Genomic DNA, 14,535 nt, shown 5'->3' with positions numbered 1-14,535 from the left:
TCGGGGGGTGGCGGCATGAAAATGGTAAATGTGTTGATACTTTACAAGAACTACAAGAAAAAAATATTTTCTGACTTTTCTCTAAATGTCACAGAAGTGTTTGATACTACATTTAAGTCATTTTAATGTATAAAGTAGTACAACAACCAACATTTAAAGCTTAGCATTTCAATGCTGTGATGCTGCTTATATACATTTGTCAGAAGAGGTGACAACTGCCTTTGAACCCTTGAGTGATATAATTGCTTTGCATGGCTATATTGGAAGCAACTGTAAATCAGTGTGAGTTGCAATAAAGACAGTGGAAAAGTTTCACACCTCTTTCTTTGTTTTAGTAGCAGCTGATCTCCTGACATCAGCAGAATTGTCTATATAAAATTGTTAGCAATACCTGACAGGGTAAACTACAGATTTCTGTGTCTTGTACGTCATGCAGGCAGACACACATTTCTCTGCAAAGTATGTGAAATGTTAAACTTAAAAAGTGCATGGGCTTTCTCTTCCTTTGGTTCCAAGGCAAGGACAGTTTTATAAAGTACAAGCAGGTGTCTGTAACTTACACATTACTGGAAACAAATTGTAGGAAGAAAAGCATCCTAAGGCTTGACTTAAACTGTAGGACAAGGCAGAGTTTTCCTTTAACATTAGCGGGAAGAGCTTGTGGCCTGCTTTGTGAACAAAAAGATGGCAGCAAGTTTAGAGCCAGACAAGCTATAATACTCTGAGGCGGCTCCATTTATTCATCAGTTGTGCTGTATATATAATTGCTATTTCTTAAGCTACATCAGCACTTACCCTGCAGATATTTATGCTGTTGCTAACTCTTGGATGAAGCCACAGGACATTATTCCTTCACTTAATCATTAGCCACCAAGTCCTTCAAATTCACAGACTTGGAGATGGTCAGCAGTTATGTACTCAGTCTTATTTCTTAATGGATTTTTATACAATTGCAGCCTGTCCAAGTAAGTGCAAGTCTAATCCTGTCTTGTTTTTCAGTGCATTTTTGAAGATAGAATATTGCTGTTACATGCATCCATCCTTTTTCATCATCAATTAAGGTGCTGCACAACATGTTCAAATTTATCATTAAATTTAACATGTCTGTCCTTGAGTCAGCTTTGTGGAGCAGAAGGATGAAGCCCTGATTCCCAGCTGACCCAAATTTGAATAGCAGCTTGGGTGCTGCAAGGGCTAAGGGGAGAAGAGTGTGCGACAGCTAACACCAGCTTGCTAACTATGGGGGAGGGAGTGATAGTTCTAGTAGTTTGCTACCAAGGAAGTAAAAGGTTTGCAAGGCACCTAAATTCAGCCAGGTCCATGTTGTGGGCATGGTACTACCAAGCTATCAACAACAGGTCTTATTACTGTATGGAAGCACAAACGTGCATGGTAAGGGCATTGAAGGTATCCGCCATGTTGCGTGTGCTCACATCAGGCTGCAGCCTGTAGAAATGTTCTCATTGTTGCCAACCATGAATGCTGGATAGGGCATGAACCAATTCATGACTGCCACTTTGTTCTCATTTGGTTTCCTCTCGCCCTAATGTTGGAGACTCATAACTGGAGAGGAAATGAATGGGCTGAAACTGATGGTGAACAGGCATGGATGGGGGGAGAAAGGCACTTGGAGGATAAAAGATGACTGCAGGACTGCCTCAGCAATACTTACTGAAAAGTTTGCTTTCACTAAAGGGCAAATATTTTCCCGGTATTGCCAGTAAAATTAGACCTTTTCCAGCTCCTTAGTATTCCTTAAAATTCAATGGGCCATTAAAGCTTAAAAACAGCTACAACCACACTTAAGTCTAAAATATTCGATTTGGGTTAGGTAGTCAACAGTGTTAGGTTTGAGCAAAAAAGTAGCCCCAGGTTGGTTTGGCATAAAATCTGGTATCCTAGTTGGGCATAAAAAACCATTTATAAATAGTTTATGTAGTAAAACAACTTCTCTATTCAAATGTTATTGTTTCACACCTGGCTAATTAAAAATTGTACTCTTGCGTTCCTCTTCTCAGGTCCACCCACTTCATCTGAGATTCTTTGACTCAGTTTTATATTTTGTAATTTTCGTTTTCAAGAAGGTAACACTTACAGAAGTTATCAAATGGGTGAGTAGTATGCTAAGTCATGGGGCAGCTGGAGCTGATGTACACACATTTTTGTTCCTCCTACATGTTTATTTTAGCTCAGCTGCAATATATTTATTTGGTAATTAATAGCTCTGGTGGCATGACCGTGGCTCCCACAATCTAGTAAGATTATCAGCTCAGACAATTTAAAAGGGAGAAGTGGGGGACAGCTGTGTCTGTCTTGGGGGAGAGCAGGAATTACTCAGCCACAGCCTTTCAGAGGAGGGGGCCATCTAAGCACAGGGATTCCTGGATTTTGTAAATACAAACTATCTGGACAAGATTAATATGCTGACCAGGAGAACAAACATACAAGATCTGGTTCTCTATAATATGGGAGAGCACTGCGCACACTACCTAGTGTAATTTCCTTTCTGGTAGGGTTAGAACACAAGACGGTCTCCTCTGAAGTAAAAATAAAACACAGTACCCCTGCTAACCGTAAAATGTTCAGAAACTACTCTAAGGCTAACTTCCTCCTATTAAGTGATAACCTGGCAAAATTGCAAGCCCCATAAATGCAGAGAATACTGCTGCCTATGCTGAACTTTTCATAGGAACCCTATACAAGCATGCTAGTAGCTGCATAGAGGCAGCTGTACCCACCAGGAATAAGTACAAAATGAACTAAAAAAAAAAAAAATGTCACTGTGGTGGAATCACATCTGTAAGATGCATAACAGAGAGGAGAAAATGATGGCAAAAATTAGGTGGTATAGCATCCAGCAGGGTAAAGCACTAACACACTAAACAAACAACTTGGAGGAAAAGTAGTCTTCTAAAGCCAAATTTATGGTAAATTTGGCCTCCAAGGACAACCACAAGGCATTCTTTAGCTATGTCCGCAACCTCAAAGGCGATACGGAATTGTGTGCAGAGCTTATTGTTAATGGAGCCACCTATACTAACCCAGACGATATAGCAAACCTACTGGCAGACAAATTCAACTCCAGCTTTACCTCTCTCCTCCTTAACCTCCCATTAGGAAATACCATCAAGTAAAACTCTCCCAAATATCACTAGGGAACAGGTCCTTAATACTGTCTTTAAGGGTAAGAACACTGCATTGATGGGCCCAGATAATATCCAAGGATGCAAAACTGCATGAAATGTGACCTTTCTGGCCCTCTGTTGCTATTTAACCATAGCCTCCAAACAGGCCTTCTGTCTCATGAATGTAATCGTCTCTCTCTGCACAAAGGTGAGCCATCCACAGACCCTGGAAAATACAGGCCCATAAGTCTCACTAGTTTCATATGCAAAGCCATGGAAAAATTATCATGGAAATAATTGATGATATGTGAAATCACTGGACACAGTCTATCTTGGTTTTGTCAAGGGCAGGTCATGCCTACTTATCCTGGTAGACTTCCTTGAGAAAGTCACCAAAGTAATGGATGACGGAAAAACATTTCACACTGCCTATCCTGACCTGGCTAAGGCATTTAGCACAATACTTCACTTGGGCATTGTTGATGAACTCAGGAGGTTGGATATAAACCCTTATTTCACCCAGTCGATAGCCAGTTGTCTGACAGACAGGACCCAGGTGCTTAGAAATGGGGAGTCCACAGCTGCAGAGAGTCCAGTCACAAGTGGAGTCCCTCAGGGATCAGTTCTGGGACTGTTTTTTTGGCATTTATTTCTCTGAAGTCAAAGCCAGTGTCAAGACTGGTTTGCAGATTAGAAGTAGTCATAGAAACCCACACCAACAGTAATGTTCTACAGGAAGGGATGATAGACAAATAACTTGTCAAAGCCATGGACTAAAGCTAAATGCCAAGAAATGCATAATAGTATCGTTTGGGAAGTCATCCACTGCTGGTCGCAATCATATTCACAACACATCCCTAAGAGTTGACCCAGTAGTCAGGAATTTGGGAACACATGTAGACAGTAATTTAGCCTTTGACCATCACATGTCCAGAGTAGTCAGATAATCATTCTGTGTTTTGTAACTTGAACAAAGGTATGGCATTGTGGTCCAAGGAGGTCATTAGTGCACTAGATTCAGCATTCATCAGACCTATCTGTGAGTACAATGCCCACCTAGGTATGTACCTAACCAGGCACATCCAACAACTGGAATGTCCACAGAAGTTCCTCATTAAAAGAATACAGGATGTAAGTAACATGTCCTATGTAGGCTGCCTCAAAGTTTTAACCCTGTATTTTGCTCCATACATGCTTTTGAGGGGAGATCTATTCCTGGCATGCAAGAAGTTGTCAGACAATACCCTGATGGACCTTCTGCAAAACAAACAGCACCATCATTCCCATTCTAAAGACTTAAATCTTGCCTATAATATAAATAGGACCTGCTGGAGACATAAGTGTATATCCCGGAGACTGTCCTTTCTCCAGAAAAGGCTCCCCATCCATGTGAAGGAGAGTTCCTCCCTGACCCAATTCAAGTGTAACTGGACAATTGGATGGGGAGCAGGAAATTCATACCTGATTTGTCATCTATGTCTATAACGGATGCAGGCAGCCTGTAAATGGTTCATCTCCCAGGCTCCTGCTTGTAAATGTTTAATCTCCCCAGCCTCTGCTTACACTTATCAAGGGTACCAGAACTTGTCAGAGATTTGGAATGCATGGGTAGGCTTAAAAAGGCCCTTGTGGTCATTAGCCTAGTACACACCTATGAGCCTATGGGGGGGCAGCGTGGTGCATGTCCTGGAGGTAGGCTTTTGGCTAACCAAGGCATCACTTGATAGTAGCCTTAATTAATGAGTGTACAAGAGCACACACAAAGGGGATAGCATTATAGGTCTCTCCACCCAGGAGGTGGTGTTTTAGGCCATACAAATACACAGATTGCCAGGATACTAGTGAGGATATAAGCATTCCTCATGGTTGCCTATAATATGATGGCTACTCTAAATAGTTGTCACCCCCTGTGCTGTACTAAGGTAATTTCCTAGTATGGAGGAATGAATAGTCTGTAGGAGGCTTGATGGTCAGCAAGAAGAGGGGTGAAAAACTGTGCAAAGTTTCACGGTCAATTAATACATTTCCTGAGCTGTGGAAGTCTTCCAGTATCATACCACTCCACAAAAGAGTCCATCCCTTCTAGCAGAACCATAGAGATCAATGTCGTGTCTTGCACCTTTGCCTAAAATTGTTAAAAATCGGTAAGATAGTTTTACATTTTAACATCTTTGACCTCCAATGGAAGTTTTTTCCTGCTGAGATTTTCTGGACTGTTACCCTAATACAAATGGTCCCTAAAGTTAGATATAGTGGACTAGTACTCGTAATATTAGATCCAGTGGGTGCTTGTCTCACTATCTTGTGCCTAGATGACTCATCCATCCTCTTCTTTATATCCACATTCCTGGAAGTCTAAGTATGTACATTTATTTATTTATATATATATATATATATATATATATATATATTTTTTTTTTTTGCCCTACAGGCTGTGCTGGCTTATTGCACAAAGTTAAACTGGAAGTAATTGAGTGCTTTTATGACTTTGTGTGTGGTGATGTTTGCCAGCCAGAAGACTGAGCTTCCCTGAGCACAAGAGGATTAAATTCAGAATTAAGGTGTGCTAGGGATTTGCGAAAAGGAAATGTAAATTACTCAGCAGAGGTCTCTTCTCAGATGGTATGTTTTGTGTATGTTAGACTCTTGAAAGATTGTTCTTTTAGCTGCTGCATTCAGTAGGCAGGTCTTAGTTTATTATGAATTTTACTTGCTATTACATGAGGATCACACATTTCTTTACCCTTGTGCCTTTCTGAAAGTGGTCTCTAAGCTTTTTCCTGCGTTTATCCTTCATCTTTCTGCCTTTGTGAGGTGGAGTCTGGGGAGAAATGTCTCCATACTTTTCATGTGCATCACAAGTTGCAGATTACCTCTGCAGAGTGCTTAAAATTCAGGAAGATGTTGCTGTTGTCAAACAGGCTACATATCCAGAATGGAATGTCAGCTGCTTTGTGTACTTTTGTCATCCACGTAATCTGACATTAGCGAAAGCTGTAAGAGGGGTAACTACTTCTAATGCTTGTCTCAAGAATCAGTGACATACATTTGTGTAGTGGTTAGTTGTTTTCAGGGATGTGTCCACAATTCAGTTTTGCCTTTGTTACCTCATACTGTTCTATTAACTACACTCTTAATAAATGGAAGGATCACTTTACTTCTTACAGCCATAAATGTGTATTTTTAAGAAGCTATCCTATCAATTAAAGAAATTGTGTACAGTTCGGTGTTGTATACATTAACTTAGTCTATTGTAAATATGTAGTCTACAACTCGGTTTCTGAGAGATAAGAAAAATACTTAGATGAGTTCAAGGAATATGTCTGGCTATACCTTTGTTTGGTTCTTGGTGCTTGCCTCCACTCAACTTGGGCAGTGCTTAGCTCCTCAGTTTAGGAAAGGAACATCACTGCATCTTCAGAATCCTAGTACAGAGCAATTCTTGGCTGTCTTGTTGTTGGATGCTTGTTGAGTTGAATGGGATTCTGCCCCATGTCACTGTCCAAAACAGAGCCCCCCCCTTAAAGTAAAATATAAAAGATGCACAGTACTCACAATATCTGCAGAGCTACTAAGAGGGCACTCTACATAGACCAACTTTTACTCTACCTGGTATGTTCTTGTTTGTGAGAGGGTTTTGTTTTCAGCAAAACAGCCATTTGTGTGAATAATGAGTTCATAGTGATATATTCTTGTCCTTATTTTTTTAACTTGCAGGGTATTTTTCCTCCCTGTTCAAATGGACTCTGTTACACTTCTGGGGGTGGATGAGCTCCCTAATGATAGGTGCAGGGACCCAGATGTGAGCAAATGGGAGTTGCACAAAAAACACTCCAGATGTAACCTGGTTGTGTGACAGAGGGATGGTTCTCTGATTGTGAGTCTCAAAATCTGAACGCAAGTGCTGAGAAAATATGGGGCAGAAGATGGAGGAATGAGCTATTTATAGACATGTCCACCTTGAGAGGGAGAAAGGACAGTGGCTGTATTTGGTTAACTGCCAGTAAGCAAGCAGTGACTTTCTAGACATTGAAATATCCAGATTCCAGAGGATGTGAGCTTAGAGGTTCCAATCAGGTGACATTAACCCTTATCACATGTGGGTGGCAGTATGTGCACATGCAGGCACAAGGCATAGGACATCCTTGTGATGACCCATGAGCTCGTATCAGCAACCAAGAGGATGGGGTTGCAGTCTAATTAGAAATGCTCTTATTGCTGGGATGTTGAAGGTGCCAACAGTCTCCTTGGGTGATTTGGTGACAGCCCCCCCCCCCAAGTCTGCAGTCTCACAAGAGTCTTTTCAGTAAGAGTAACAAATAGGCTGAAAACCCAGAAGGGTGGAGGATTGATGTCTGGCAGGCATGGTGACAAAAGCATCTAGAAAAATGGTGAGCTCAAGATCAAAAGTTGAACTTGCTGCTGTGAGGATACCTGAAGAGTTGGTCTACATTTCTAATGATTGCAAGAATCTAACTATACAGGGCCTTCCTGAGGGTCATCTGATGAAGGCAAATTATTTGACAGCTTTACTGCAGTTTTCATTTTCAGGAAGGTCGCACTTCCAGAAATTTAGGTGCAGAGTATGCCAAGTCATAGCGCAGGTGCTGTTACTTTTGATTCTTTTAAAGAAATCAGAAAGCATTCAAATGGACCACATTTTGCATTTCTCATGTCACTCTATCAGCTGTAGGGACTGTGCCATTATCCATTTTTTGTGAGCAGTTAAAACTCCCAGTAGAGAACCCTTCCTTGCTTCACTTAATGTTTGACTAGATTTGTTCAATTTCCTGTAAGATAACCAAAAGAAATTCCACTGTGGTCAGCAGATCCCTTATAAGGGTAGTCGCACTAAGTGTTTGTTCTTTGTGGGCCCAGAACATAATTTTATGGAGTGCTTTATTTCTAAGTCTTTCAGCCTTAAAACAATTAGCAGTCATCAGCATCTCTAAAGATCTGCCTTGAAAAACCAAAGGCTTAAGAAACTAGTGCGAAGAAGGATGGTTTGAGTCCTTGGTTAGACATTCCTAAGTAGACGTGTAAGAAAATTAAGAAATCTAAAAAACTGGATGTTTCTGTTGTATAGTCAGAGTCTGACTTCTGAGGCACATAAGCCCAGAGACCATTTGACTTCTCTTCTTGCTCCTGCTGCCAAGATCCTTGAGGAAGCTGATAAGGCGCAGGCTTCTGTCACCTCCCACCTGACCGATTAGAAGCCTGGCAAGGCTGCAAAGAGGGAACCCCAGATGGTTGTTTCTTATGGACCAGGTGATATACCACAGATTCTTGTTTGAGGACATCCCAGGTAACTAAAGAAGTACATCAGAAGCTTGCCCCACCTCATATTTTGTCTGCTGATACTCCTAAAACAAGAAAGCAGAAGACCAAGCAAATCTCCTCTTGCTGTTACTCCTCCACCCAGTAATCCTAAACAGGCGTGGAACAATTTTCCCCAAGTTTTTTCAAAGCCCTTGTGTCACTGAAGTCTCAAAAATTTTCCACTCCTCCTACAACCCCCAGCCAGGAAAGGAAGAGGGATACTTCCTCAGAAGATAACTGTTCATGTTCAGATTTGGAATCCTTAGCTTATTCTTCCCAGAGCCAATCACCAACATTGATGCTTTTTCTAGAGCTAGAACTGGTTTTGCCAGATCCATTTTGAAGGTATTCAGGACATGTTGCTTGGCAAGTCTGATCTATAAAGCCTTGGAGCGTATTATTATGGATTTCATAAACAAGGACATAGGCAATCCCCAAGCACTTGATCCCACCCAGTTTGGATTCATCAAGGGCAGATCTTGCCTGTTGAACCTGGTTGATGACTTTGAGACTGTCACCAAGGCATACCACTTACCTTAACTTGGCCAAGGCTTTTGACACAGCCCCCACTCTGGCATCATTGAAAAGTTAATGCAACTTGGCGTAAATCCCTATCTCATTAGGTGGATGGCCAAATGGCTCACCAATCGGACTCCTACAGTAAAAATAGGTGCCTCCACCTCTGATAGCAGACCTGTCACTAGTGGTGTTCCCCATGGATCTTTCCTGGGAACCCCTACTGTTTAGCATTCTACTTCTCAGAGGTCCAGGCAAAGACAAAAGGCCTGTGGTTGACCAAGTTTACAGATGACTGTAAGTTGGTTTCTGCCATTGATGCCCCAAATGATAACACTGCCAGAGGGTCTCACAGCAACAAATGATTGGTGCCAAAGTCATGGCCTTAAGTTAAACGCAAAAAAATGTATTGTCATACCATTCGGCAAAAACATGGTCCCTACTGATTACCGCATCAACAGCAACCCCCCTAAACACAATCTGTAGTGATTAACAACAGTCTCACATTTGACCATCATGTAGCAGCAGTGGTCAGAAAAGCCTTTTACTTGGTTCATCTCATAAGTAAAGAGATTGCATCCAGAAAAAAAGGAGCTTGTTATCTCTTTGTACTCCTCCCTCATTAGGCCAATAATTGAGTATAATGCCCCATTTGATATGTACCTCTCCACACAGCTGCACCAACTGGAAAGGCCACAGAAATACCTCACAGAGAGAATCCATGGCCTCCAATACCTGATCTATGTGGATAGGCTCAAATCGCTATCACTCTACTGGGTATTGTACAGATTGCTTAGAGGTGATCTGTGTCTTGCCTACAAGGCAATCAGACCCTGCCCTACTAGAGATGCTCCATATCCGTAAGTCTAACTCCTTGTGCATTACCCACTCAAAAGACTTAAATCTAATGTGCAACATCAACAAACCTGCTGGAGACATGGGTTTGTCTCCCAGAGGCTGCCCCATCTCAGGAATAGACTTCCCATACATGTCCATCAGAGTACCTCACTGACCCTCTTCAAGCGTAACCTTGATGAGTGGATGGGAAAACACAAATTTGTCCCAGGGGTTACACCTGTGTCCCTCATTGACGGTTGACAGGTACTGACTGAAGTTTCTTTTTGGGGGGGATAAATTCTTGGCTAGGCTTGTAAGGGCTCCAATGCCATTAGCCTTTTAACGTCCTCTGAACAGTTCTGCATCTCAGACTTCCTTGCAATGTGTATAACAGCTTTTGGAATTTTCCTATTAGTAAGGTATACCAAAACAGTGGATTAATGAAAGACATTGTACAGTTTAAAAACTTACCGTAACAGTAGGTGGCTGAATACATCACTGTCGCAGTGTATGCACTCTTTCCTTCCCACTGTATATGTTTTGCTCCTTTTTATATGTCTTGGCTGAGGTGGACCTTTTTTCCACTTTCCCCTTATTCCATTGTACCAGAGTCTTTTTCCTAAATGTTTAGCCTTGGATAACTTTTCCTGGAGCAAGAAAGCTTAGAGAACTTTGTACTCATATATACCAGCACAGTCTCATGCATAGGTTGTAAGTCGGGCATATGGCATGAGAGGAAGGAGCCCAAGTTTTTGTAAATTAGCTGGACATATGATATCTTTGGCAGGATACTTCCCATTAGTAACCAATACTGCAACAGTGATCTATTCAGACATCTACTGTTATGGCACATTCTTACACAGCTGTACTTTTAGTCTTTTGAATGATGGATTAATACACATAACTAGTCCCGTTTGGAGGGTTCTTTATTAGATAACCAAAACGATAAGAGCCAATGCTCTTTTATCGACACATAAAAGATGAACTCACTAAACACTGAAGTTATGGAACAGCATTTTTTTTTTCCCCCAGGGAAAAAAAATCGCTGCCCCCCCCTCAAAAAAAAATGACACAAAATAATGTAGGGGGCTGTGCACCTCCCCTACTTAAATATACCAACTCCGAGATCGCACCACAGTGGAGGAAAAGGCAAAGTCCTGAGAACGCCCCAGTGATTTTTTTCCACTGGGCAAAAATAGCTGTTCTGTAACTTTAGTGTTTAGTGAGTTCATCTTTTGTGTCGATAAGAGCGTTCACTCTTTTATTGTTTCGGTTATCTAATATAGACCCCGTTTGGAGTATAAGTGGAATAGTAAAAGCTTCTTTTAATTTAGCCTGTATTTGAGGAAGAAGCATTTTTAATGGAGATGTCCTCTATGTGTAGGAGGGAACTATTTATGTTTAGCAGAGCAGGGCTGTGATCAATACTGTGCAGTTTCAGACCCAGCCTACAGTGCACAGATGCAGCAAAGCAGTCTACGTAACATAAGAGACAAAAGATACATAGCATGAATAAGAAGCTGATGTAGGTGTAAGTACTTTATATAAACATGTAGTATTTTGGTACAAAGTCAGAAAATATAAAATTAAATAAATTATAAGAATGGAGTATCCGAGAAGGGTGTAGATGTATGCAGCTTTAGTTCATCCATAAAACATTGAGTACAAGCAGTAATCTTCTTACCGGTCACATATATGGTGCAGGTCTGCACTGTAATATACTTAATAGCCATTTGTTTCTCATACAGGAGTTTTGTGATCCCAGAGGATACTGCCCTATGCATCATAAAGACTACAAAGAGGAACTGCTGAAATTCCGTACAAAGAGTAGATCATGGGCTGCAGAACGCAGAAGACGAGAACAGATTACAAGACTCATGAAAATGTGATGTGAGGAGGGAAATCGCATGGTGTGATGTACTTTTCAGCTGAACAATGTGAATCTAAGAGACTGAATTTCCACCTTCATCCTTTTACCCTGTATGAGTCTGGGGGATTGAAGGGAATCTTGAATAAATCACTGTGATCGTTATGTCTCGCTACTGTGTAGGGGAAATATTGTATTTACATTTCTGTCACTGTTTAACTTTAATGCTGCTTATTTATCAGTAACCTATGGGAGAGGCAATAGTAGAAAAAGTCTGCAGGCCAAATATGAGATTTTGGACCCCAGTTTTGTACTGTTTACTGTGTGTAGGCACAGGTATTTTATCACTAAGCATGTGCTGTCTCTTGAAACACTTTAACTGGATTCATATTGTACATTTACATTGTTTCAAATGATCTCCTATGCTGTGAGATGTGGTCATAGAAAGACAGTATCTCTTGATTTGTAATCATACTGGTTTTCAGGTTTTGAGACTTGGCAGTAATGACATGTGTTCTGCAAGTTCTAATCAGCTGCACCTGAATGCGCCTGTGTACTTTGCAGGTTGTTACTGACTTGGGAATCCGTGTTCTGTCAGCTATTTTTGTATGCCTATGATTCAGACTGGCATGCCTGTTCTCTATCCATGTTCTTAGACTACCCAAGTGCTTATATTATATGTAAGTTTTCAACAACTAACTAGCTGTAGTGCATTTGTTCTGTGTTGGACTACTGTATTTAAGACAGGATAACTGCATCCGTATCTTGAAGTTCCCTGTGATTTCAAATAGCTTGTCATGATGCATTAAATCGTGATTCTGTAAACAAAACATGCAGAAGCAGTCTGACCTCCCTTTAAAAAAAATCTTGATCTGTGAGTGCCATTGTGGCTATGCCTCCAACCCACGTGTTGTATATGAACTTGACTTTATCTTAGGAAATCTGTCAGTTTAGTACAGGAGGGCAGGCTTGGAGCAGATGGCAAATTTTATACCTGTAATGTTGTATGGATTGCCTTAATCTGTTCTGCAGACTGCCACTTGAGACAAGTTATTTAACCATACAATGCTCCTGGATCACCCCTGAAAAGTAGTAGCAATGCCTAGTGGGCTTAACTGGTTAACAAATGAATACAAAAAATTGAACATTACTATCTGCATGGGTTACAGAGTTCAAGCAGCTACTTTCACAAAATATGCACAGTGCTTTTTCCCCCCTTTGAAGTGGGGTTCTTGAACCAGAGTGTGGTGAATGCTTAAACAGCAAAAAGCCTTATCTATTTTAATTTTTGTATACTGTTGACATATTTTAAAGGCTATGTTGGAAACTGGCAGTTTCCCCGTTCTAAACTAATCATTTTATGAGATCGCTGTTTTGTCATGAGTGCTTTTCTCAGCAACAGCAACATACTTAGCTATCTACTTCTGTAGGTCTTAGTGTCGCCAGTACTGGTAATATATTCATGTAGCTTTTTTTGACCAGTAACAACCTAAGTAGTGCACATGGTCTGTTTACACCAGTAGGAATTCTAGGTTTCCATTCTGATTTCATAGAGCCAGTCTGGCCCTGGAGTCTGAGCTCTGCTTTGTCATTTTTTTTTTACATTAATGGTTTCCTGTTTTATTGAATATGCAGTATTTTACCTATACAATTTAACTATATGGCCTGGACTGTGGGTGTGTTTGTGTTTCCATCCCTGCCATAACAGAATTGTTTGATGCAGGTATTTGGCAGTGGAGAAGTCAAGAATTAGGCAGAATAATTAGTAGTCCTAGGACAAGGCTACATCCCTACCCATTCTTGGATAACTGCTTTCAGCAGATTTTCTAATTGTGTGCTGCTTTCATGTATATATATATATATATATATATATATATATATATATATAGTCACTTTATAATCTCGAAATACTGAAATATTGAATTTTAGTAATTCGAGACTATAAAGTTGAATGTTTAGAATGGCGGAAGTGTATAATCGCAAATCTGGATATGTCGAATTTGTGGTTATGGTTTAACGATACGTGATGTGGAATGTGTTGTGTGGATGATGATCGGTTTAGTGTATGGATTTAGGTGCAATTTAAGGTAAGTGATATTTTGTAAGGGTTTTGGGTAGGTGTTTGTATGTGAGTGTATTTGGAAGTTGTACTTGTGGGTTAGGGTAGGCAGGTAAATGTATGAGTGTTTTAACTGTTGAATGTGGTGGTGGTTGTATATATTTAATGTGTGCGCGAGGGACTGTAGAATGTCTGGTTGTGAGTTTGCTGTCGTTTTCTGTTTGGTGTGATCTTGGAGTATATAAGTAGTTGGGGGTGTGTAGTGTAGGTTTAATTTTTGTTTTTGTGTTTGTGTGTGTTTGTTTTTTGTAGTGTGGGTAGTGTGGTGTATGGTGTGTTTAACTTCGCGATTTTTACTTTCGGGGTTTTGGTATTCTGCAGATTCGACTTTATAGTCTCTATGTACTGAAATTCGATGTTTCAGTATTTCAACATTATAAAGTGAATCTATATATATATATATATATATATGTGTGTGTGTGTGTGTGTGTATGTATATATATATATATATATATATATATATATATATATATATATATATGGATTCCTATCACATGGTCGACAGGCCATATGATCGACACTCATTTGGTCGACAGTTCATTTGGTCGACAAGCAGTTTTATGTGGGGGGCTTCGCCCCCCCCCACCCCCCCTAACTATATATATATATATCAACTCCAGGGTCGTACAACATTGGGGAGGGGGGCAAATCTGCCTGTCGACCAAATGGCTTGTCGACCATCTCAGGTAGACCGTATATATATATATATATATATATATATATATATATATATATATATATATATATATATA

The 14,535-nt window shown here is 40.4% G+C and overlaps 1 protein-coding gene across 1 annotated transcript in view; it reads left to right on the top strand.

Annotated features, from left to right (window-relative positions):
- The window catches only part of CDC25C (cell division cycle 25C), a 1,649,736-nt gene extending 1,637,373 nt beyond the window's left edge, over positions 1–12,363 (top strand). Inside the window, exon 17 of the mRNA XM_044069511.1 lies at positions 11,546–12,363. Within this exon, the coding sequence (XP_043925446.1) occupies positions 11,546–11,686 (141 nt within the window). The 3' untranslated portion in view covers positions 11,687–12,363. The remainder of the gene's footprint in view (positions 1–11,545) is intronic.
- Positions 12,364–14,535: the final 2,172 nt, after the last annotated feature.

This window comes from Protopterus annectens, chromosome 4.part0 (assembly GCF_019279795.1).
Source record: "Protopterus annectens isolate FY-2018-M chromosome 4.part0, PAN1.0, whole genome shotgun sequence".
NCBI lineage: Eukaryota > Metazoa > Chordata > Ceratodontiformes > Protopteridae > Protopterus > Protopterus annectens.
Note: the sequence above shows the minus strand (reverse complement) of the source record. Positions and strands in the feature narration are given on the sequence as shown.